This window comes from Lathyrus oleraceus, chromosome 6 (assembly GCF_024323335.1).
Source record: "Lathyrus oleraceus cultivar Zhongwan6 chromosome 6, CAAS_Psat_ZW6_1.0, whole genome shotgun sequence".
Classification (NCBI taxonomy): domain Eukaryota; kingdom Viridiplantae; phylum Streptophyta; class Magnoliopsida; order Fabales; family Fabaceae; genus Lathyrus; species Lathyrus oleraceus.
Genome location: NC_066584.1, coordinates 81,735,381 through 81,762,722, shown reverse-complemented (window position 1 = coordinate 81,762,722; position 27,342 = coordinate 81,735,381). Strand labels below are relative to the sequence as shown.

Genomic DNA, 27,342 nt, shown 5'->3' with positions numbered 1-27,342 from the left:
CATGGTCGGCTTCATGGTGGAAGCGGTGAAACTGTGGGTTCACATGGTAATAGACGTTGATCCTTGAATGGAAATAGGCGTAGCAGACGTTGATCCTAATTGGAAATAGGCGTAGTGGCTTTGATCTTGTCTGGATCGGAAGCATGGCTTGGATTATAGATATTGAATCGGAAAGCGGTGAAACATTGGGTTCACATTGCGGTACCACATGCATAGAGTCACATGTCTTGCATTGAGTCACTTTAGAGTTATGTGATAATTGAATGTATGCATTGATGTGATTGTGATGTGTGTATGAGATATGGTAATTGAATTTGGTGATGTTTGGATACATAACTCGGCAAAATATGTGATTATGTGATAATTGTAGTTATGTGTATATTTGGAAATATAGTATTGGATTTTAATATTGTACTCCTTAGGTTTTGATGGATGTTCGAAACATGTGAAATAAAGGTTGGTTAATATTATTGACATGGTTATACAAGGTGTGATGAATTCCGTTAATTGTTGATTTAATCATTGTGCCTTATTATACTTCTTCATAATGATTTGAATTCTCACCCTTCTGTTTGAATGTTGCCTTCACATGGGCATCGTGCAGATATTCAGGAGTAGTATTGCTGAAGTAAGTGGACGGTAGCTTACTCGAGGTTTAGCCGGAGAGTTTCCGTGTTTTAGCCTAGAGACTAGGTAATGAGTCAATGCTCTGATCATGTAACACGGGGTAGATTAGTAGTATTGAACTCATATCTTATTTGGATATGTATCACGTTATTACTTGTGAACATGTTTATTTGAAATTGTTGTCTGAGAGGCCATAGTGCCAAATATTCTGAATATGGTTTTATTTTATCTTGAGGAGATTATTGAGGGATGATCATGGTATGGGACATGGATCATTTTATGAAATGCATGAGTATTCATTATTTTCCGCTGCGAACGCATATACTTGAAGACTCATGATATTTGAAGTGTGTTATTTTAAATGACCAGGTGTATTGTATATTGATGAATGAAAGTTGTTTGGTTTTTGAAAGCATTTAGTTTTTGAAAACGTCGATGTGACGCCCTTTTATTTATATGCGTGCTTATTTACTCTGATTATACGTTAAGTATTTTGGGGTATAAAAATGGGTGTTACACAACTCAGTTTGTTGTTGTATTCCCAAGGTGTCTAACCTGATCGGTCCATGCACAAAAAAAATCTCCTTCATCTGGTCAAGAATTGTGCTTTCAACATATTTCAAAAAATCAGGATATTTCTCACACACCTTCCTGAAATGTATAACATAATCGACATATAACTCTTTAGTGGAAGAGTTTACTATACCATTTCATGCATCCATTATTTTTTCCACAACCACACCTACCTTCACCATTTTCCATCTTCGGACTTTATCTGTTTTATCCATACCGCGGGTTTAACTCTCCTTCTCACATTCTTTGTTATGTGATACCTACAAAGTAATGCATAAGAAGTAGGAAATACATTTGAAATTGAATTCATCAATGCAGTATCGCGGTCGGTAACAATCACTTTAGTCATCTCTTCTTGGTCCTTCAATATTTCCCAACACACCTCTAAGGCCCAAGTGACATTCTCCTATTTTTGCTCTCTAGAAATGAAAACCCGACAAAGTAGGTCTTCTCAGTAGAGGTAACACCAACCATCTCCAATAATGGAAGTCTATACTTATTGGTCTTGTACGTTAAATCAATTATGAGCACAGTAGGAAACATGTTGAACAACTTGATAGAATCAGGATGAGTCCAAAATATATCTCTAACGATTACTCTATCCTCGCACGTTCGGTACCTCGACACATAAATGTTATCATCCAATAGTTTTAAGAGTTGTTGCATTTCAGTTCTATCCCCCCTCAGCGCCTTGTTAGTTTGGTACTGAATATTGTACAGTAGCTTGATATTTGAGATATTTTCGGGTCTTTTACATTTCAAAGTTGCAAGTACATTTTCCGGTTAAACCAAATTCAATTTCATGTATGTAATGCATTCCTTCTCTTCTGGCATGAGGCGACACGCAATTGGAGGGCTGACTAACTTTTCACATAGTCATGGTTATGTAAACCATATATGACATTAAATATCAAATTCTTGTTTGCCAACATATAACCACACAACTTATTTAAAATTTCGTATATGAGGTCTATATTTCCGACTTATTTCACACGTCATTGTCACAAATTCACATATTCTATGCGAACCATTATACGACCTTCCGATCACACACCAAATCCTATTTTGGAGGCATTTGTATGAATCCATTGAAGCATGTGATCACGAAATTCAAACTCTTGCTCATTTTTAGATTGGTTGCCAACATCTACCGTCTTCATAACAACACCTTTGGCATCCAAAGATACAACATGTTTGGGGAAACGTCGGGGTGCACCATATCTAATAAAAACAATTAAAATAAAACACCTAATAAATGCTAATATTGTAAACAGAACTGAAAGAATGATAATAGACAGATGCCAAAAGTGCATTTCCGAATTAGTTCATAGTCGTTCTGGAAATGTATCTCCGGAATAAACGCATGTTTTTCAGACTGAAAACAAGATTACTTTGAGCAATGAGGCTTGAAATAAATGATCTTTACCTGGATTTTAACTTCTTTTTCTCCCTTTGATGTGATGAAACACAGGATTGAAGATTTAGAGTGAAAATGTGGGTTGAGAATTGAAGGGTTTTTTGTAAGGGTTTGGAGTGGAAAACAAGTATGATTGTGTGATCATGCAGTTTAGCATTTTATTAAATTATGCCAGATATGCATCTTCGATAAAATCAGGCATGCAAAGGTCACAAAAATTTCAAAATTTCGCCTCAAACCTTCGAAGATGCATCTCCGAAATGTCCACTAGGTTGATCAACTAATATATTTGTTGAAAATACCCGGAGATGCTTCTCCAAAATAGTTTTTAGTATTAATCTAGGGTGACACTCATTTGGTGCGCCATAACGTTGGTGCATGGTGCGTCCGAAGATGCATCTCCAGAAACTGATGGACAATTTCGATTTTTCATAGGGTGTTTTTTCACACCATAGAGTGCCATAAGAAATTCTCATTAATTTAATCAATCATAAGTTGGAGTGTTTAACTAAATCGTCAATGAACATTTACTTCCATTTGCAAAGGCCTGTCTAATTTGATTTTTAATATGGTTTTATAAAATTGTTTTTTAGTTATTAAAGTTTGAAAATTATAAAACTTGGTTGATAGTCTAGTTTTAAGAAAACTATTTTTGAAAACTATTTTTTATTTCAAAGTTTTAAAAATTAAAAAACTAGATAAAATTTGGAAGTTTTGGTTTTTGCTTTTATGTTTTGAAAATAATAACAAACACTTTTTCTTAATGAAAAACTTGTAATTCATCCATTATAAAATAATTTGACTTAAATACAGTTTCGGTCCCCCTTCTTTCATTTTTCTAAAATTTCAACCCCCCTTATAAAAATCAGGTTTTAAGTCCCTTGGTTTGAATTTTCTTGGGATTATTTTGGTCCCCTGTTCAGATTTGTCTATGTGGCATGTTTGCAATGATGTGACAAACTAAATGTTGACCCAAGCTGGAATAAAAGTGCCACGTCATTTAAATTTTAAACATTCTAAATAAAAAACATTTTTAATTTAACATTTCAATGAAAAATGTTATAAAACATGTATTGAAGCTGAGTTTGGTTTGTGTTCTTCCCCATTTGCAACTTGTAAACCCTAGAAACATGAACTTTCTATTCTTCTCTAGAAAATCATAAAATTTGTGTCAATCTTCATGATCCAATCCTCAGCGACCATGTCCTAATATTCAACATCAAGTAATTGCAGTGTGTGTCTCTCCAATCACGTCGAATGCAAGTGTGGTCTTCCTTCTCCATTGATGACGGCGTGGGCGGATTTGAACCCAGGTCGTCGTTTTTTTGGTTGTGGGATGTACAAGGTTAGTTTCATGTGCAAAATCAATGAACTATTTTAATTTGTGATTTCCAGAAAATCCCTAATTTTCCTGTATATTTTTAGAATCGGGGATACAAGAGATGTAGTCACTTCGTCTGGTACGATGAAGAAATATCTCAATGAGCCAAGGAAGTAATATCTTCAATGCACCAAAAATTAAACCAAGAAAAGGTCAAGTTGAATGAAGCAATTATCAGAGAAGATCAACTGAAGTTGAAGATCAAGTTCTTGAAGATGATGAACAAGTTTACCATGGGAATGACATTAGTGTTTTTAATTGGATTGGTTGTATCAAATGTAATAAGTTAGTTGATTTGGTTAGGTTGTGTGTTAGGTTTGTTTGTGTTTGGTTATAATGTACTGTTAATGTTGTAATGCAGTGTAATTGACTTTGTTAAGTTTCATGAAGAATGTTGTTGTTGTTGAATATTGAGTGTAATGTTAATTTGACATTTAATTGTTGTTGTTGCAATACTGTAATGCAATGTAATTGACTTTGTTAAGTTGAATGAAGAATGTTGTTATTGAGTATTGAGTGCAATGTTAATTTGACATTTAATTGTTGTTGGGGTAATGTTGTAATGAAATGTAATTGACTTTGTTAAGTTGAATGAAGAATGTTGTTGTTTAATATTGAGTGCAATGTTAATTTGACATTTAATTGTTGTTGATATAATGGTGTAATGCAATGTAATTGACTTTGTTAAGTTGAATGAAGAATGTTATTGTTGAATATTGAGTGTTGTTGGTCATGACATGCCTATAAAGTGAGTGTTGGTCATGACAGACCTGTATTAATGACATAAAATATCATGACAGTTTGTAGTTTGGTCATGATAGGCTTAAACATTACAACTTGTTCATGTAATACCAAAATACATAACCATTACAACTTGTTCATGTCATACCAAAATACATAACCATTACAACTTGTTCATGTCATACCAAAATACATAACCATTACAACTTGTTCATGATATACTAAAATACATAACATGACTCAGTTCATAAGAGACTAAAATACATAAACATAACATAATTGTTATTCTTGAGTAGCTAGAGGTCCTTGCGAACAAGATCCAACAACTTGAGTGGGCTGTGATGCACTCTTTGACTTCTTTTTCTTGCTTGTTCCCTTTGTTATGTTTTGTTTCTTGGTCTTATTCCCTCCATTTGGCATGGCCCTATATTCTTCTCTCTTTCCTTTACATATTCTTTAATTATGTCCCATGGATCCATATTTTGTACATGTGACAGTTGTTAGCTTCCTTGGCAGAACATGTGGATTTTTTTGTTCATCATTGGTCTTGTTCCTCATATTTTTGGGACTTCCAATTGCTCTTCTCATCACTGCTGGATTGACCATTAATGCACCATCTACATGCCATAGTTGAGGACCATTTGAAGGATACGTTTTATGGCATGGCTATAAGGGATCCCAGTTATGTCATTTCCTATAAGCACAAGTACCTTCTTTGATGTTGACACAGTAAGTTTCTATACCATTTGTTACACAAAAAATAACCATATCATCATCACCATGCCAAGTTGGAGTCCAACTTTCAGCAAACTTCTTATTCTTCTTTAGGTCACACATTACCAACATATTTAACCATGATTTATTTCTGGTTAATAATTATTTTAGTCAAGTAATGTTTTATCCCTTCTAAAAGGGTGATAATTGGTTTGTCCATATATTCTAGGATTGTCGTATTAAATGCTTCACACAAATTGTTTACCTGAAGGTCACACTTAGAGTATGTCTTAAAGTGTGACTTGCTCCAATATTGTGTTAGCACCTCCTTCATATCCTTCCAAATATAACCATTCAAAGCATTGATCCTTAGCATTTCCCTCTCTCATCCTTGAATAGTTATAGCCCTTGCAGCACTCCATATACTCTCTTTCAATTCCATACTGAGGTATTTCTTTTTCCAGTTTCCATACAAATGCTTCACACATAGATGTTGTTCTACATGCTCACTCAAGCCTTGAACAATTGGCACAAGACCCTGTCAAATACAAGTAACATAGTAAAGTCATTTTATACAAGTAACATAGTAAAGTCATTTTATACAAGAAACATAAGCATAATTAGGAAAAACATATAAGGCAATAGTGGTCTACTTTTTGATGATCTAAAATGAAAGCATATTCCATTTTATTTATGTCTTGCAATTCTTCAAGTAAGAGATTTAAAAACCACTCCCAAGAGTCCTTTGTTTCTTCCTCTACAACACCATATGCAATTGGAAATATCTGGTTATTTCCATCACTTCCTACAGCTGCCATTAACTACCCACCAAAGTCTCCTTTTAAGAAACATGCATCAATAACAAGCAAAACCAGCATTGCATGCCTCTAGACAAATGTATATTCTCTCAAAAATCGGCCCATCCCTAGATTCTGAGAATTACAACACAATGTTACTATTAGGGTTGGACTTAAGTAGCTCATTAGCATATGTTCTTAGATGTGTGAATTGGTCCCTTCCTGCTCCTTGAACAATATCCATCACTCTTCTCTTAGATCTATAAGCATGGCCAGATTATAGTTTGACACACCACTTATCAAATGAAAAAGCAACTAGTCCAACTGGCTTCATGTCAAGAGTATGCCTTAGTATATGGATAAACTGCTTGCCCAACCATTCAATTTTTGCTTGTCTATTCTGGGTTGTTCTATGACAATTATGCTCATCATATAAATTCACCACTTGCCAATATTGGTTACCAAACTTTTTACCAATTCCCATGTAGATCTTGTATTCATCAATACACCTAACAATCATCCTCTTTCCATCATTCTTATTTAGGTATACATTCTTTTTTTCCAGCATATCATACTCCTTTATGGCATCCCTTACAAAGTCCTTGTTATTAAATATCATGCCTAATTGAAACTTTATTTCCTCACCAACCTTATACGATGGAAATCTCTCATACTCTTCATCATCTTCACTCCCAGGTGGTGTATGCAGTTGGTCAGAATCTTCACCATTATCATGGTGAAAGTCATTGTCATGTGGTTTAGTTGTTTCAGTAGGCATTACAGTTGTCCAATCCAACACATGTTCACTATCCTCACATACTTCAGCATCATCACCTACTTCAACATCATCACCAACTTCAGCATCCCCACCTACTTCAGCATCATCACCTACTTCAACATCATTATCCAATTCTACTTCTACTTCAACATCATTGTCCAATTCTACTTTTACTCCCACTTCATTATCTATAAATTTCTCACCAGTACATTGAAATTCACCATCATCAAAACTTATGTCTTGCCATATTTCTGCCTCATCTACAATGCCAAGTTCACTAATGGTATGCTCAACATATAAATCTATTACCTCACAACCATCAACATATTTAATAGTTGCAACACATCATCATCATAGTTAAGTGTTCGAAGGCCACGACTAAAACTAAACCTAGGGTTCCAATACAAAATACACCTAATGTCTATATACCCCTCTGTTTTAATCAATTCCAACAATTCAAAATACAACAAGTAGTCAACATCCCATTTCCAATTCATTTATGAAATTAGCCCAACAACATACAATTTCACAAGGGTGTCCACAAAGTAGCCTCTATGTTGAATTCTAAACCTAATTTTTACTGGGATGGTCTGAAATAGATAATTAATACAAGTCAGAATGAGACATACAAGAAATGGTACCACAAGAAATACTTTACAATATGGGACCACAAGCCCTAAACGACAAAGGAACACAAACCCTAAAATGAAATGGGACCACCACGTACAGGAACACAAACCCTAAAATGAAAACGACATTCAGACAATGATGTTTCTATCGTATGGGACAAAATAATACATACCTGATACATAACTTCTCCTCTTCGTTGCTTTTCTCTATTGCTGAAGGAATTTTGTCCATTGCTGCTTCTGAATCATTATGAAGGGTGGTTACAAAGAACAATTAAGTATACTGAAATCGAGGGTTAGGGGAAATTAGAATTAAGGTTCTTCGCAATTTATGGGCTATGGTTCTTCATAATTTCTGGTCTAGGGTTCAGGTGTAATTTGGGGAAAATGTTTGAGGAATGAGTTGAATAAAGTTTGAGGAACGATTATATATTGTTTTGTTTTAATTATTTTCTTTAAAAAAATTATTATAAATGAAATATAAAATGTTTTTAAATGACGTGACACTTTTATTCCAGTTTGGATTAACATTTTATTTGCCACATCATTGCTGAACATGCGGCATAGGCAATTCTGAACAGTAGACCGAAAAAATCCCAAGAAAATTCAAACCAATAGACTTAAAACTTGTTTTTTCAAAGGGGATTAAAAGTTTAGAAAAATGAAAGAAGGGGATCAAAATTGCATTTAATCCAATTAATTATTAAAAATTAGATTATTAAATATGTTTTATTTTTTCCTTTAAAACTCTTTTTTAAAATTGATTTACAAAATAGTTTTTAAAAACTAAAAGCTAAGGGTTCGTTTGATGAGTTTTAGTTTTTAGTTTTTAAAAAATATTTTATAAATCAATTTTAAAAAAGAGTTTTGAAAAAAAACCAAAAAAATAAAGAAAAGAAAAACATGCTTGATAATCTAATTTTTAAAAATTGTTTTAAAGTTGAACAATATTACAAATTTGTTATTAATGAAAAATGTACCACTTATTTTATTTTATTTTTCTTCTTTCTAATTTCAAAAATTAAAAACCAAAACCAAAAACCTATAAAAACCTATTATAATTTTTTAATTTTTAAAACACTCATATAGAAAATAGTTTTTAAAAATAGTAATTTTGTAAAACTAAATTATTAAGCAGGTTTTATAATTTTCAAATTTTAACAAGTATAAAACAGTTTTACAAAAGCAAATCAAACGAGTCATCTGGATCAATTTAATTTTTGTTTTGTGTTTTTTAGTTTTTAAAATTTAAAAGTCATAAAACTTGTTTGGTAGTCTAATTTTGCAATAACTAATTATTAAAATTATTCTCTATTTTGAAAATTTTAAAACAAAAAAATCAAAATAAATTTTGAAGGTTTTAATGTTTACTTTTTTTGTTTTAAAAATTAGGAACAACAAAAAAATTAAGAGAAGTGGTACACTTTACATTAATGACATATTTATAATATTATTCAACTTTAAAATACTTTTTAAAAAATTAGGTTATCAAACATGTTTTATTTTTATTTTTTTTTCTAAATTGTTAAAATTAATTTTAAAATAGTTTTTTAAAATTAAAAACTAAAACTCATTCAAACAAACTATATATCCCATTCAAACACTTTCAAATGGATCCTTAGTTTTTGAGACATAATGGTGTAATGTGTTTTTTATTAATAGTGTATCATATACATCTTGAAAATTTCTTAATGCACCCTATATGTTTCTTAGAGACCGCGTAAAAATACTAAAATACCCCTCAATTTTTGGAGATGCATCTTCGGACGCATCCAATGCACATTCACCGTAGGTCATTCTGAGTGACGACCTATAAGTTGAGTTTTTTTTTTAATTTTCGGAGATGCATCTCCGGGATATTTCAAGAACATATTCATAATTGATCAGCTCAGTAGAAATTCTGGAGATACATCTTCGAAAGTTTGGACGGGATTTTGAAATGTTTTGTCACCTTTGCATGTCAGATATCTTCGGAGAGACTTCTTCAGAATAATCTGCTATAACATACAGATGCATGATCACACAATCATTGTTGTTTTTCTTTACAAACCCTCACCAAAAACTCTTTCGATCTCAATCCCTATTTTCACTCCAAATCTCCAATCTTGTGGTTCATCACATCAAATGGAGCAAAAGAAGTTAGAATTTCAAGTAAAGATCATTTATTTCAAACTACATTTCTCACTTTAATTATGTTTTATGTTTGAAAAAATGAGTATTTTTTTCGTAAATGTATCTTCGGAACGTGTATGCACTTTTCCGAAAATGTATTTCCAGTATCAGTCTGTGTTCATTTTACGGCTCTGTTTTCAACAGTATCGCTTATTTACTGTTTTGTGGTAATTGTTTTCATTACATATGGTGCACTCCGATATTTCCCCCAACAAGTTGCGTCTCTAAATGTTCAAGGTTTTATTGTGAAGGAGGTAGATGTTGGTAACTAATTTAAAAATGAGCAAGAGTTTGAATGTCGTGATCAGATGCTTCAATGGATTCGTATGGAGACCTCCAAACAGGGATTCGGTGTGGTTATCGGAAGTTCCGATAATGGTTCGGATAGAATATGTGTTTTTGTGACAATAACGTGCGAAAGAAGCGAGAAATATATAACTTCACTCCAAAATTTTAAAATAGACGACATCGGTTCAAAAAAATGTGAGTGTCCCTTTAAGGTGTGTGGTTACATATTGGAAAATAAAAACTGGAGATTTAATATCATATGTGATTTGTATAACCATGATTTGTGTGAAATTTTAGTCGGCCATCCAATTGTGTGTCGGCTCATGCCGAAACAGAAGAAATACGTTGCTTATATAACATTGAATTTGGTTCAACCGAAAAATATACTTGCAACATTGAAACGGAAAAGACCCGAAAATATTTCAATATCAAGCAAGTGTATAACATTTGGTACAAAACTAACAAGGCGCTTAGGAGGGATAAAACTGAAATGCAATAACTCTTGAAACTGTCAGATGATAACAGTTACGTGTCTAGGTATGGAACGTGCATGGATGGAGTTACTGTTAGAGATATATTTTGGAGTCATCCTGATTCCATAAAGTTGTTCAACACGTTTTCTACGGTGCTCATACTTGATTCGACACACAAGACCAACAAGTATAGACTTCCATTGTTGGAGATTGTTAGTGTTACCTTAACTGATAAGATATATTCTGTAGGGTTTGCATTTCTAGAGAGCGAGAAAGAGGAGAATGTTACTTGGACCTTAGAGATGTGTCGGAAAATGTTGAAGGATCAAGTTGAGACGCCTAAAGTCATAGTTACCGACCACGATACCCCATTGATGAATTCGGTTGCAAAGGTATTTCCTACTTCTTACACATTACTTTGTAGGTATCACATAACAAAGAATGTGAGAAGTCGGGTTAAACCCGCAGTAGGGACAGAGGCCAAAGATGGAAAAATGGTGAAGACGGATGTGATTGTGGAAAAATAATGGATGCATGAAATCGTATAGTAAATTCTTCCACAAAAGAATTATATGTCGATTCCGTTATGCATTTCAGGAAAGTGTGTGAAAAATATCCTGATTTGTTGAAATATCCTGAAAGCACAATTCTTGATCAGGTGAAGGAGAAAATTGTTTGTTCTTGGGCTGATAAGGTTAGACACCTTGAAAATACAACAACTAACCGAGTTGAGTTTGTTCATGCTACATTGAAGAATTGGTTGCGAAATAGTAAGGACGATTTGTGTAGAGATTGAGACTCTGTGAACCAAATTGTTCAAAATCAGCATAATGAGATACAAATACCATTTGGTTGAAGCATCACAATTTTGGAACATAGATTTAAAGACAACAATCTTTATTCTCAGTTGGTCGACAACATATCTTGAGCGAGTTTGAATTATATTTTTCACGAGGCTAAACTAATTGATAATGTACGTACCAATAGCGCAAAGTATGGATGCACAATTGTGAAAACATATGATCTCCCATGTGCTTGTGTTATTGCAAAAAAGGTGAAACTTGGTAGCCCGATAAGATTGGATGAGGTTTGCACTCATTGGAAGAGGCTTGGGTTTATTGATGACGGTGACATGAAAGACGGTAAATCAAATATCTCTATTTTGATCAAATGGAAAGTGATACAAGAGAGATTTTTGAATGTCGATAACAACATGAAACTCCACATTAAAGAACAATTGAGGAAAATTGTTTATCTGAAAACCACCGACTTAAAACCACCCTCTCAACCGATAAAAATAAAAGGTGCTCCGAAGAAGCTCAAATCTACACTGAGTGACAACTCAACGATGCGGTCTCCTTCGTATTTTGATCATGTTGACAGTTTTCCCAGACTCACCAACTCCAAAATCTCTAAAAAAAGTATTTCCAAATGAGCTCACATTAGCAAACCACCTCCTACGCTGTCTCAACCAAAGATTTCATTCATTGACGAGATGCCGATTTTTATGCACAAATACATCGAGCGGACTGTCAATATTGAGGGGATGGTAATTGTGGATAGCGAGTTGTTTCAGCTTTATTCAGTAAAGGAGAAGATACATACACTTATCCACCATCAACCTATCCAAAAGTTAAGGACTCATAAAGAATCATACACATAATTGTACGGAAAGAAAGAACACTTCGATGAAATTTATGAGTCTCTTAAAAAGGATGCGCTTCTTGAAATAAATCACCTTATAGCATGTGTGTAATAGGATATGTTTTAATCTTGCACTATACAGTTTTTCAGAAATATAGATGCATGTGACTAGGGTAGTGAATGTAAACACATCTGAAGCCGTTCCTGGCACATATTTGCTTTATTTACAATTTCGTTACTCAAATAAAGCAACCATCAGAATTATGTAATAAAAGCCTGTCGATCAAAATGATTAAAACTAACCCAACAGAGAATTTATCAATTATCACATTATTGTTCGATTTCCTATTTATAGTACAAACAATTTCTTTATTGTTCAACTAAAAGGTTGTTGTTGCATCTTATGTCTCTTTGAAATGGTGCAGTCCTGATGAGTGCCTGACATAAAAAAATTGTATCCTACTCAAGTAGGGACCTGAATTCACTGCATTCAAATTTTAATGCAGTCACACATCAAGCAAATCTCACAGTCACACATTCAAGCAAATCTAGACCGCTCATGTAAAATCCAATGGTTCAGAATCAATCGGTAGAAAAAAAATTATTTATATTAACGGCCTAGATTTACTTACCCAGTAGTGCATTAGTGCATAATTTGAAGTGCTAAATCTCGTCTTAAAAGGAAATTTATCCTAGAAGAAGATGGAGAAGAAAATAGATATTATTTATTGAAAGAGCAGGCAAAGACTCCTGATGGAAGAAAAGATTAAAATGAAGAAATTTTAGTTGTTATTAATAACTGGAGCGACTACTTGCATTATTTTATTTCATCCATTGTAACTTAAGGAATTGAGCTACAAGGATTTTTCAAAGAGCAATCAATTTGCAGGTGTTGTTCATTAGTCTTGGTAGAAGCTCACACCACTGCTTCACTGTTAACCTTCCATCCAGAATCAAGTCCCTGTTGCAAAACTCCTGGCTAGAGCTGTACTCCTGTATAATTTTATTGATCCTGCCCAAACACAACACTCAAGATGTGAACTGAACATTTACGCTACTGATTAGTGTCCCTTGCCACTGACAAAGAAGACACGAGATACAACAAAACTTTGAATTATCCCATTAGAATTTGAAATTATTATTATAACACATACCAGACATGAACACAAAAAGTTTTACGTTAAAGAGAAGATGACCAACGTGTTTCTTGGACAAGGTAAACAATGTATTTCAGATCATGATAGCTAAAACCAAAAGTTGAAATGATATAAGGTTGGTACCTTCTCTATATTTTTCTAGATATAATTAGTGGAAAAATTCAAATATACTCAACTTGAGAAACATATTAACAGATTTAGTAATGCAGAAGAATAGAAAATAATTAGGCGTACTGAGAATGAGGGGGGGAAATGTATTTGAGCACAGTCTAGGTAAATTGTCATATTTTATGTTATCTTGATTAACCTAATTTGTTACCTATTTAAACAAGAATTTAAGTATTAAAAATCATATCTACAAAATGAAGTATAAACATCAAATAATATATAAGAATAAAGGGAATATATTTATTGATAGACTACCATGCAATGATCTAATGAAGCAAAAAAAAGCGCCAATAATATTTCTAGTATACTCTGGCCATGGCCAATGTGAAGAAATACCAAAGATTATTGACTAACCTTTACATTGAAGAGAACACTACCATCAGAAACCTGTTCCCCCACTGTAACTTGAAGCCCGTGGACAAAGCCAGAAGTTGGTGCCTTTACAACATGCTAGAGAAGTGCAAAATATTGTTGGTTATAGCTTACTAAATAGATAAAGACATCATAGAGAGAAGTTTCCGACATTTACAGAGAAACAATACAAACCTCCATCTTCATCGCTTCTAATACTAATACGGGTTGGCCCACCTCTACTCTTGTCTCATTCTTTACTAGAACCTTAACTACCAAGCCTGCCATGGGTGCCACAACAGCCCCTTGAGGAATGGCTGACGATTCAGATTGGGGTTTGTGTTGGGATTCATCATCCTCTGACAACTTGAGACCTATTTTCTCTCTGAAATAATGATGAAAGGACCCTTGCCAAATATGAATATGCCTCATTTGGTCCTGAATCCCAAGGGAAGGAAATCAAGAGAATATACTAAGACTTTATATTTCACAACCAAGAGAATATAGCATCAATTTCTTTTACCAAATCAATCTACACACACTCCAAAAGCACCCATGCAGAGGAAGGAAAATACCTTTGAGTATTCAGCAAGGTTAATATCGTTGATTACACCATCAGCTTCAACTCTAAAATGGTGATCTTTTACATATGTTGTCTTGACTTCTAAAACAGGGCCTCCATTTTCTTCTGTCTGGAAGTATACAATAACATCTTGATTCAACTTTCTAGAGAATTTTGGCACAATAAACCGTGGAAAAAATTACTGATTCATATGTTAGGTGATACCTCAATCAGGTATCTTCCATCAGGCTGGTAAGTGATAGTAAGCTTCAGGATCTTTGAGCTACCACTATCATACTCATTATCCCACTCAAGTTCTATTGTACGCTTAGCTTGATGATGAACTCTAAAAGGTGGTGAAGCATACCATATAGGGAGTAAGTTGCTACCACCTGAACATACTGGCAGATGTAATTTACCTAAAAAACACAAAAACAACTCGGAACATTATACAGCAAGAATAGGACAATACCAGGGTTTTTTTGGGCCGATATGAAATGCTCCTTCTCAATGAGACATGCAACCACAAGGGATGCACTGCGTCTCGCAGCCTCATATGCTTCTTTGGCAAACTCTGAGTTTTGAGCATCAGCAAAGAGATCTTCTTTGTAATTATCAATAAAATGAGTCTCCACATTGCCATTTTCAAATGCCCAGTGATTAGCGAGCTTTAGAAGAAAGTTGACATTGGTTGGTAGACCTGCAACCTGTGCAAGAAGATGTTAGAAACTTACACATGGAGCATGACTTCTACAAGATAGAGTGCAGCTAGAAATTATAATTGATTTATGATTACTTAAATTTCATTCTTCTACAGGAAGTAGTGGAAAATGTCTGACTTACGTATCTAACACTATTCCACCCCATCATGTCCAACAAAGGACAAATTCTATAACATCTCAATATGAAAAAACAGTCAATTTAGTAATTAAACCTCAATCATGATCACAATCATATCATATTTCCTATATCAAAATCAACACAAAAATTAAGTATACTAACCTGAAAGTTTGACAAACTATCCTTCAGTTTGACCAATGCTGCAGCACGATTTTCTCCCCGTACCACAAGCTTAGCAATCATTGGATCATAATGCATGCTAACAGTGTCTCCTTCTCTAACCCCAGTATCCACCCGGACTGTCAAGATAGTAAATTTTCAGTTAGTAAAAAAAAGAAAGTATCTTGGAGTTTCTTGTTCTTCCAACAGTAGAAAATAAGAATTTTTTTATAAATTAATTACTAGGCTAACTTTGCACAACTGACCCCCTGATGAGTCCGGAATGTGATAATGGTGCAGTACTCCAGTTGCTGGAAGAAACCCTTTTGGAACATTTTCAGCATAGATCCGAGCTTCAAAAGCATGGCCTGATTTCACAACAGAGAATTATAATATAGATCAACTTCTCTAGGCATAACAGACCAAATTTCACACACAATAGTATAATAAATAATTAACAAGCTCAAAATCATTAAAAAATGACTTATACAACCTTCTAAATGATCTCATTTTCAGAAAACCAGTTTTTTTTGTCATTCTTCTTAAGTAAGTTTCAGAGGATGTCACTAAGATGGCTTTCTCCAGCAATTAGTCATAAATACTAAATAGTAGTAAGAAATGTTTTTCTCAAGGCATAATATTTGTCAAAATTTAGGAGTAAATACTAATACTCGAATTCCAATCACCCGACTCACACAGAAAACTTTGTTCTTAAACTGATTTTTTCTCTTTTGCATCTCGAGAGAAACTAACCAAAATTGGAAGAGCATACTTAAGTCAACCACAGATCTGTAGAATTGTCAATTTGAGCTCATTCAATTTAGTATGAAATTAAGCAAAGTCAACCTAAAAAGTCCCTCACCCACACATTTATTAAACAGGAGGGGGACTAAGAGATTAACCCCTACCCACCACCAAAAGAAAAGAGACAGGAAAAACTGAATCACCTAATATTGGTATCTGTGATTGACTCAATGGAAGAGGGTCTCCATTGGCAACATGGATTTGCCATTCAACAAGATCTTGACCAACAATCATCTCTGTGACAGGATGCTCAACCTGTACTAACATGCCCAATTTTATACTTCGGCAAGCCAGAATTCTAGGACAAAATGACCGTAAATATCAATCCAAGCACCTGAAGACGGGTATTCATCTCCATAAAGTAAAACTGGCCAGAGACTGTATCAACTATAAACTCCACTGTCCCAGCATTGTAATAGTTAACTGCCTTCAGCCATCAGAAAGAAACGAGAAATGAGTAAATACTATTGAATGGACGGAAGATATTCAAACCACATTAAGTTATAAGATAAATAAAAGGAAAAGGATAAAGGGAAACAGCTCCTAAGTTCTCAAAAACATTTTAATAAAGATTACATATTAGTAATTACAATTTAAAAGTAAATCAGGAAAGACACGTGCATGGGTTTAGCAGAAAGAAGCGCACATAACAATACCTGATGCTCAACAAGCAGAAAAACAAAAGCAAAACAATTTCATAAAAACTGCCAAAGGTACTGTTAATATGCCAAAACAAAACGGAAACAGAAACCTGCAGTCACTGAATGAAACCAATTCAACAGTAATGACTACAAGTGCAGAGCAAGACTCTTCAAAGGAAGATAGTCCTCTATCACACAGTCCAAATAAGGAGGTTCTCCCTCTTCCCCCTCACGTCGCACTAACTTCCTCTCATCACAATTTGCTTCTTTCTCAATACCCTCTACACTCTACTAGGATTCTAACTTTGCTGACTTCTTAAATACAGATCCTAAAAGATACCATAAAACTATTTATAAACTGTTAACCAATTAACTATATAAATTAATTAATTCAGAGCCAAATTATAAATACTAGGCATGTATTATATAAATAAATAAACCTTATTGCTAAGACTCAACATGGAATTTTAACATTCTGTGATGTTCTCATCTTAAGCATTGAAAGCATAGAAAAGAAATGAATGCAGTCATGAATGCAACTTATCTAAAAGTTATTCTTGGTAGAAGTCAACGAACCAAATAATTCAGATCCTTCAAAGATTAATGAAGCAATTGCAAGTGGCTGAAAAAATAAAGATTATCATTTTGAAACTAAAGGATCTTACCTTTGCTGCAGAAACAGCAGCTTGACCCAAGTGTGCACGAAACTCAGCGGAAATGTTTGGCTGCAAATATGTAATTACAAGTTCACAACTCCAGCTAAACTTTTAAAAAAATAGTTTGTGGAATGTAAGTCTTACAGCTGGAGCTTCTTCAATTATTTTTTGGTGTCTTCTCTGTACACTGCAATCTCTCTCATTCAAATGCAGAACATTCCCATGCTTATCCCCAAATATCTACGATGTCAAACAGAAAAGTATATGTTATAACATATAAGCTCAAGTTCAAGTCCCCAAGTACCTACAATATTCATTATTTGAATTCCCATGTGCCCGTTAAGTTCTGAAGAACTGAAAAAAAAAAGTCTCAGAACTAAAGAATGAGCGGTTAAATCAATATACTTACTTGGACTTCTATGTGCCTCGGCTGTGTAATATACTTCTCCAGCAAAATTGTATTGACACCAAAAGAAGCAGCTGCTTCACGTTGTGCTGCAAGGAATGATTCCACAAATTCATCTGGAGTGTGCACAATCCTCATACCCTGCAATATTCACATTGAATAAATTTCAATATGATGAAATTATAACCTCGTGAGCAACAACGATTGTCTTTATTGATCTCTTCTCATCTGTTATCACAATAAAAGAAATGTGTGATTCTTAGAATAGATTTTCAACTCTTACACGGGTACAAACCCAAAAGTGTAATCACACATTACAATAACCATAGTCATCATGCTATCACCAATACATGAAGACCGGATGGATAAGGTTCAATGAATCATAACTACACCATGAAATAAGCGATCCAAAACGAGAACCATAGAACAATGTGAAAACCTACAATGAATTGGACAAATAGCACCAGGCAATGGACTTTTCAAAATGGCCAAACATATTCATTCAATACTATGATCATCCAGCTCAGAGAGTAAATCAGTAAATTGAGTATAATGGAAAGAAAAGTAGCACATCCCTAAATCAAAGGATGGTGAAAGAGAGTAACTTGAAGGGGAATAAGCACATGAAGATAGCATTAGGAAGCACCTTTCCTCCTCCTCCATGGGTTGGCTTTATGAGAACTGGATACCCAATCTGATCAGCCTCCAACTTCATTTTATCAATATCTTGTTCATCTCCATGATATCCAGGCACAAGTGGCACCCCTGCAGCCCCCATTATTCTCTTCGATGCACTGATTAGTTCATTCCAAACAAGAAAGATCAGCTAATCTTCATACAGACACCATACATGACGCCGACATAAACCCTAGTAATAATTTTAAAAAATAAAAGTGATTAAATGTAACCACATATGTCTGTATCGACCACCAACACGTGTAGGACACCCGATATATTACAACATTTGATAGAGGCCATGGTCAAGATAAAATATGAAAAATTACAAATTGAAACTGTATTGACAGTGAGAAAGTGTGTTTAAACCAAGGTTTCATCACTTATAATAGAGATATATATATGAAAGGAGTGGAATGGAAAGTGTGTTTAAACCATCGTTTGGGTATTTTAGAACGGATCAAGACAAATTCTCCATTCCGCCCAAATTGGAGGGGAAGAAATATGATGGTAAGTGATGGAATGGAATGTAATCCATACCATTCCATTCCACTCCGCTCCATCTGATTTTAATTGATCCAAACAATGGAACCTCATTCCATACCATTCCATTATGCTTCATTTCGTCACATTCCATCAACCCAAACATACCCAAGTGAGTAACTAACTAACAATAAAATACTAAGTAATTGCATCACTAATAAGACACGGATTCTGAAGTGTCATTGCTATAGAGCAGGTTTTAGAAAACGGTCCGAGACCGTGAAAACGGTATCCGGCAGATTATGGTTAATTTACACCGCGATGAACCGTTTTTTAAAACCCTGGCTAAGTGATACATTGCATTTTCACTTCCAAGTTAAAAGAACAAACTCAAAATAGCAGAAACGGTCAATTTCGATACCTCTTGTCACCCATATCTCGGATTGCAGAAGCCGGAGGTCCAATGAAAGCAATACCTTTATCATGACATAGTTGTGCAAAATCAGCACTTTCCGATAGGAATCCATATCCAGGGTGGATAGCCTAATCAACCAATCACCCAAACAACACACAATTACACTTGAATCAACCATTACAAATTAACAAAGAAAAAGTTGATAATTAGTAACTCCTACCTGAGCACCGGAACGCAAGGCAGCATCGATAATGGACGAAGAGTTGAGGTAACTGAGACGAGGAGGTGGAGGACCGATTCGTATGGCTTCATCAGAGGACGCCACGTGGAGAGAGTCTCTATCGGCGTCGCTGTAAACGGCGACGGTTTTGATTCCGAGCCTCTTGGCGGTTCTGGCGATCCTGCAAGCTATTTCGCCTCTGTTTGCTATTAGAATTTTGTTTATACGTTCTGTTTTGTTCGATTGTTCTGAGAAGGCGCGTGTCCACACGTGGCAGTTGAAGTAGGTGAGGTTTGTGTTGATTTTGGTAGCGTGTCGCCGGAATAATAAGAAGGAAGAAGCCATGTTACATAGTGTTTGAGAAAAAGGAGTTCGATGAGTGAATATAGATGATCGCAAGTGTTAACAGAATGTGTGTCGTGGATGATAAGTGTGATGAGCTGTAATGTATTAATATTGTTATCTTACATGGATATGGACGACATTCCTATGTCAGAAACAATAAAAAAAAGAGAAAAAATGGAAAGCAACAAGTATGGAAGATAGAAATAATAATTTGAACACGGTGCAGTTATAATGTTTGATTATTTTACTTTTATGTTGGGATGTTTTTATCTACTCGTCGTAACATTTTAGGTAGAGTTATGAATTTTTTTAAAAATCTTTAAAATTAAATATAATAAAATAAAGTGGCGTGAAGTGATTGGTTAGAGTTATACTATTCAACTTTTATGTTTTATAGGTGATAATGATAAAGAAAACTAGCCATGAAAAAATCTTTGAAGCAATTCTTAGATCTTATACTATTTTTTTACATAATTGAATCTAAATCATTATTTTAGTAAGAGAGCCTCCGGACTTATCAAATAGGGAGATGAAAAAAATATCTTAGGGGAGGATAAAGAGTTGAAACAGGGTTATATGGTTTAGGTTAAATTGAGTATGACTGGATTTTGAGAATAGAGAGAGACTTGACCGCAAAATCTAAATCAAATACTAAAGATGGAAGAGGGAGAGGAATATGATAGACATTATGTAAGGAAATATATATTAGAATATCTCTATAATTAGTATAATTATTATGATATCTTTATAATTGGTATACATCATAATTGTATATTATTAGCTTCCAAATATAGACATTGTCATACTTGTATATAATGAGTATTATTATCAATGAAAAGACAAAGATTAAATTACTTACATGGTATCAGTTTTGTCACGATCCTAACCTAAACCCTTCTCACCGCCACTAATCCTCTGTTTTACCATGACAAAAACAAACTCTCATTCCCAAACTTCTGATGACACTTCATCAGCCTCTCAAACCAACCATCATCAGGCGGCGAAACCCAACTTTCACTCCGCCTTCGTCATCAACAACGTCAAAACCATAATCCCGGTGACGTTGGAAAATGATTATAATCTCTACCTCTCATGGTCTGCCTTCTTCAAGGTGCAAGCACGTGTTCACAGCGTACTTGATCACATCATCTTGTCATCGGATGCACGGGCCATACAAGCATCAGCATTCCTTAAGGCTAACGATTCTGAACTTTGGAATCGGCTTGATGCGGTGGTACTGCAATGGATGTACGCAATCGTCTCGCAGGATATTCTTCAATCAATCCTCGTCGTCAATGATACTGCCGAAGAATGCTGGAAGCGCATCGCCGCTATGTTTCATGATAATAAGCATCCACGTGTTGTACAATAAGAAAATTAATTAAAAGCTTTTTGTCTTAATATTATATTAAAGTAGTTTAATAATACTATAAATTCTATAACTTGAAACTAATTTAATAATTTTTGTAAATAAATTTTCTCAAATTAATTTAATAACAAAAAATAATGTATATATAAAAGAGATAATTCATTTCCTAATATCTTAATGTTTTAGGTTGAGATGTGACGTCTCCCTCTCTTGTGATCCTGGAACATTAGTCATATTGATGCTCCCAACTCTCCCGGATTCCCAAATAATATGAACCAGGACACTCGCTTGATCTTTTGCTAAAAAGATAACATGGTGAGCAAGAAGCAGCATCTTCTTAAGGTGAATATTTTAACCATGAGGAAAAAATGTTAAACCAAACGTGTTCAAATTGTCTTTGACGGTCTTCTTTATTGTACAATGGATATTACTCTAAATACATTTTATACGGACCCCATTTCAAATAAGCTATTTGCATTTCATCCATTTGATTTAATGGATATTCCCACATTTGAGGGCGTTTTCCAAGATCACGTTCTAAATAATTCTCAATGTCATATGGACAAACTCTATTAACATTTTCTTCGATTCTTAGATTCTCAAGAACTCTTTGAGATTCAGACATAGAAGTTAAATTTTCTTTATCTCTTTCTTTCGTCTTGAAAAAAAATCAATATTTCTACTCTTCAATATCACTTTTGTGCTGCAAAATCAATTAAAGAAATTAACAAAATATACAATTTAGTTGAGTATTGTTCAACTTCCACTAAAATTTCAGCACAACACAACAAAGCCCCAAAATTCTTTAAATTCACAATACACCTTACAAAAGAGAAGTAATCCCAAAAATCCCTAAATTTACAATTTAATCTTATACAATATTTTCCTAAACTAACCTAAATGGAAGAAATATCCAAAATAGATAAATAAATATGATATTGATATTATCAATTTAATTGTATTATCAATTTGTGAAATGAAAGAAATTGTAAAGAAATAACTATATGGTAGAAAAAACATTCATTCGAAACAATACAGTGAAAAGAGTGGCGATCAACAACGGCTTAGGTGGTGGAACGATGGTGCAACAATGATTTTATATATATATATATATATATATATATATATATATATATATATATATATATATATATATATATATATATATATATATATATATATATATATATATATATATATATATATATATATATATATATATATAATATGGAGATTTTTTTTTAATGTTGGAATAGAAGAAGAGTGGATTCTTAAGATTATAATATGTGGTATTTTTGTAATTTTCAAAGTGGAGGGTATTTATGTATTTTTACCATATGAATTTTTTTTTTAATTATATTACAATGGCGATACCCCAACAGTGTTCCGCCCATATCCTCACTCATATTTATTGCCGAATTGAAACTTAAATTTAAGAAATATGAGTTAAAATCTTATTAACTAGCTAAACCACGTTGGCATTCATGGTTATGGTGCGCTTTGGTCATGCTTAATAAGCAAACCATCAAATTTGGAAAATTGGCTTTTCATACCCTTTTATTTTGGCTTTTAAGATCTTTAGTTAAATACTCAAACTTTTGGAAAATAATTCATTTTAGGTTCTTATCGGAAATTTGTGACTAGAGGGGTTGTTAAATTTTGTAAAAATATATGAAGAAAATTTTTTTTTTTGGAAAGAATTCAGGGATCTTTTAGAATTATAATATATTTTAGGGTATACAGAAAACTGGGGTATGAAAACCAATTTTCTCAAATATCTCTTATTCAAATGCCAAAAAGCCTACTTTGAAACAGGCCTGAAATTGTTCGGCTAGTTATTTATGAAAGTCTATTTATTAAAACAGCTATTTCTAAACCGGAGAATTCAACATGAAACCCCTCAAATTAAATCTTACACCCTCAAGTTAACTATGGCATCATACAAAATCATAATCCTGTCTTCTAATAAAATTTTCCGCCAAAATTTCCACCAATTAATAAAAACAAAAAAATTAATAATAACTCAAACTAAATTATTATTAACAAAAATCCAACCACCTCTCCAATTAATTAAATAATATTAATAATAATATTAATTAATTAGTTAATTAATTCCCCTAACAATTAATCCCAAGTTGTTATTCATAAAACTAAATTTTCTCATCAAAATTAATCTATGATTTTGGTGTAGCTTTTTTTCTTCTAAATATACTTTTTTCAATTTCATTTTAAATCTTAACTTCTCTTTTCCACAAACGACGGTTATACAACGGTTTATTATTTTTCACATTATTATCTTTAAATATTTTATAAATAATTAAAAATAAAAATAAAATTAAATAAAAATATTATGCGAATCAATATTTAAGAAAGTGAAATCTGGACACTAATAATAATAATAATAATAATTATAATAATAATAAAAATAATAAACACATTCTTAGAATTTCAACTTCACTATTCTTCTACTCATTTTCGTAAGAATAATTTAAACATAAAGAAGTATAAAAAATTATAATTTATATATTATAATTGTTATCTTTTAAATGACGAGGATATTTAAAAATAAAATGTGTATTACAAACCTAAAAAAAATGATTAAAACTTTATTAAATATAATTTATTTATTATTAGTTACTCAAATAAAACCGTGCGTTGCATCCGCGTCATTTACATTTCTTTTTTTAAAAATTATTTCTAAAATGTTAGTTAAAAAGCAAAAATCTAGTTGTTATAAATAACTACTAAGATAGAATTTTTTATTGAAATATATAAATCCATATACATTTATATCAGAGATTTAAATAAATTTGATACATAATTTGTTTACATTGGATTTTTTTATGTGTCCATTTTTTTTGTCTTTCTCCATTAATACCACATGGAGAAATTTATATATTAAGTTAATGTCAAATTAATGTTATGTTAGATTTATGTTAAGTTCATCTCAAGTTCAAATTATGTTATGTCATGATATGTTATGTTAAAGTCAAACAACAACACTAAATAAAGTCACACAACAATAAATAATATCATACATGTGTCGTATCCCAAAATTTGTCTTCCCTTTTTACTTTTCATATAACTTATAACCTAAGACTCATCTAACCTCACTCATGTCTCATTCAGGTGCATCATTCATTCATGATTAACATTCGGTAACGAGTATCATAAATTCAAGGTTCTTGGTTGATAAAACCAGGGATTTGTCTTGAAGATTATGGTATGGCTCATCATGTGGGTAACAACCCTAATTCTTGATCTTGGGGGACCTTGTTGCTTGGCCTCTATGCATGAACTGGGCTTCTAAACCCTAATTCTTGATCTTGGGGGACCTTGTTGCTTGGCCTCTATGCATGAACTGGGCTTCTAAACCCTAATTCTTGATCTTGGGGGACCTTGTTGCTTGGCCTCTATGCATGAACTGGACTTCTAAACCCTAATTCATGGTGTTATGTGATTGATTCAAGACATGTTTGCATTCATGTTTCATTGACCTCATGGTCTCATGATCCATTTGATCTGAGTCTTATTTCATTCTCACTTCATCCATTACTTTCATGGTTTTATTAAAATGTCAAGATTCATTCATGCTTTGATTTATAGTCTCATTGATACAAATTCATTGTCCATTTGATCAAGTCATTTCATGACCCATTAATTCAATTTCATTCATTCATTCAAAGAAAGTCAAACCATTATGCCTCACACATGACCACATGCATCAAAACAAAGGAAAAGACCCATTTTGCATGATGGAAATCGATTACCATGTTTGGGAAATCGATTTCCCTGCTCCATTAGCAAAAAAATTCATTTCTAGATGATGGAAATCGATTACCATGCTTGGTAAATCGATTTACCCTGCTCCAGTAGCCAAAAAATGCATTTCTGGATGATGGAAATCGATTTCCATGCTTGGTAAATCGATTTACCCTAGGACAGTAGCCAAAAAAGCCATTTTTCATAATGGAAATCGATTTCCATGCTTGGTAAATCGATTTACTCTGGAACAGTGGGTCAAAATACAACATTTTTCAGCAATAATGCAGTTTCCTTTGCACTCCAAAACAATTCCCATTCTCGCATCAATGCACATTGAAAGCTCTACATAATTATGCAGCAACTAACCATAACATTCATGCATTAAACCAAGTATTCCAAACACTTCAAATCATCAAATTTAAGCTATTCTAACATCCCCCAACTGTCATAATAGTCCCAAACTAACCACATCAAATTAATTCCAAACCTCTTCAAACTAATTTCAAACCACATCAAACTAATTCCAAAGCACATCAAACTAATTTCAAACCATTTTAACTAATTCAAAACCTCATTTAACTCATCCTAAGCCACATCAAAACTAACTCCGAACCTCCATTGGATCCAAACCTGTAACCTATATAAACACAAGGGGGAGCAAAAACTCAGAACTTAATCACTCTCAAATTACTCATTGCAAATTCAACTTTTCTCACTTCATCTTCTCCTATTCCTCTCCCTACACCAAAGCTCAAACCACCATTGGAACAAGCTTCACATTGAAGTTTGTTATCAATTGAGTTAAACCTCTTGCACTCAATAATCATCCCTACATCCACATAATCAACATCAACAACAACAATTCAATTCCGAATTTTTCAGAGCTGATTCTTGAAGAGGAGGAGTTCATAGTAGAAGTAGAAGATTAAAGGTTCAAAGTAGCATACATCTGGTTTTATCTTCTTCATCTTCATCACCTCCAAATTTGAACAAGTTCCAAGACAATTCTCCGTCTTGTAGGTTGGTGAATCTTCATCTTTGCTTGTTTACTGAATTTTCGTTACCACATCGTAGATTATGTAGTGGAGAATCAAAACCCCAAGGTTTGATGGTTTAATTCTCCTCCACCTCCATTTAATTTCAGATTTTGTGTTTAAGGTTCTTGACTTTAATGGTTCAATTTCCAGAATTAATTAATTTGTGGTTAGAATGGATGAGGGATTAGGATATAAGAGGTTGAGAGGAGTAAGAAAGTGGTACTTTTTCTTGATTCCGACCAACTCCGTCGCCTCCGGCGTGGTGGTTCTGAAGCTCCGCTGGTGGTTCTGTTTTGACATGAGAATTGGAAGATGATGTGTAGAGAAGAGAGTGAGTTGCTGAATTTTTATCACATGTCCCTTTGCAAATTCTGTTTGGCTTAGCCGTTAAATCCAATATTTTGCTTTCTACACCCCTGGTTTGCTTAGCAACATAGTTGTTGAATCCAACTACATTTCTTAGTATTTGGGCTTATTCTGTTGGGCCCAAAGCCCCTAGTACTGAATTATGCACTCTATTTAGGGTATGCACCCCCATTGACCCAACGTTTTAATTACCTATAATTCCATTTTATTTTGTGTTGATATTTTTGGTAATTGTTTTGTTAGCATTTTAATTAGATTTAATTAGGCTTTATATTTTAATTAGAATTTAGGAATTAATTGGAATTTTGTATAGTTTTCTAATTAGATTTTAATATAGTTTAGTTAGATTAGGAATTAGAAAATAGTTAGATTTTAGTTAATTTTAGAATTTAGCTAATTCTCGAACATTAGGTTAATTTTAGAATTTAGGACTTAATCAATTTGTAGTTTCTAATTAAACTTTAATTGGAATTAAGTTTGTGTTCATGATTGGATATTTTTGTGAATTGACCATTTTACCCCCTTATGGGTTATTTTGTCATTTTGACCATTTAATTGCATGTTCCCTTAGAAATTTTTGACATAGATTTTTAACCAAGTCTTGAATAACTATAACATGATCCCTTAGATTAGTTCGATTAACTGTAACCATTAGATTAGGTTTTCACCTAGTTTTCTAATCAATCTTA

The 27,342-nt window shown here is 33.3% G+C and overlaps 2 protein-coding genes across 2 annotated transcripts; one reads left to right on the top strand and one right to left on the bottom strand.

The window, feature by feature from the left end:
* Window positions 1–13,000: 13,000 nt before the first annotated feature.
* Window positions 13,001–20,276, bottom strand: LOC127098670 (methylcrotonoyl-CoA carboxylase subunit alpha, mitochondrial). The gene is made up of 16 exons (XM_051037327.1): window positions 19,772–20,276; window positions 19,558–19,679; window positions 18,625–18,772; window positions 17,982–18,119; window positions 17,717–17,812; window positions 17,582–17,641; window positions 16,610–16,702; window positions 16,419–16,530; window positions 15,738–15,839; window positions 15,475–15,611; window positions 14,945–15,179; window positions 14,698–14,864; window positions 14,486–14,602; window positions 14,106–14,348; window positions 13,914–14,009; window positions 13,001–13,246 (listed from the first exon to the last, which is right to left on the bottom strand). Exons 1-16 carry the CDS (start codon window positions 20,114–20,116, stop codon window positions 13,238–13,240), a joined length of 2,220 nt encoding a protein of 739 aa, XP_050893284.1. The 5' UTR covers window positions 20,117–20,276; the 3' UTR covers window positions 13,001–13,237.
* Window positions 20,277–21,041: 765 nt separating this feature from the next.
* LOC127094131 (uncharacterized) lies at window positions 21,042–21,488 on the top strand. The gene has a single exon (XM_051032994.1). The coding sequence runs from the start codon at window positions 21,042–21,044 to the stop codon at window positions 21,486–21,488; it is 447 nt and encodes a 148-aa protein (XP_050888951.1).
* Window positions 21,489–27,342: the final 5,854 nt, after the last annotated feature.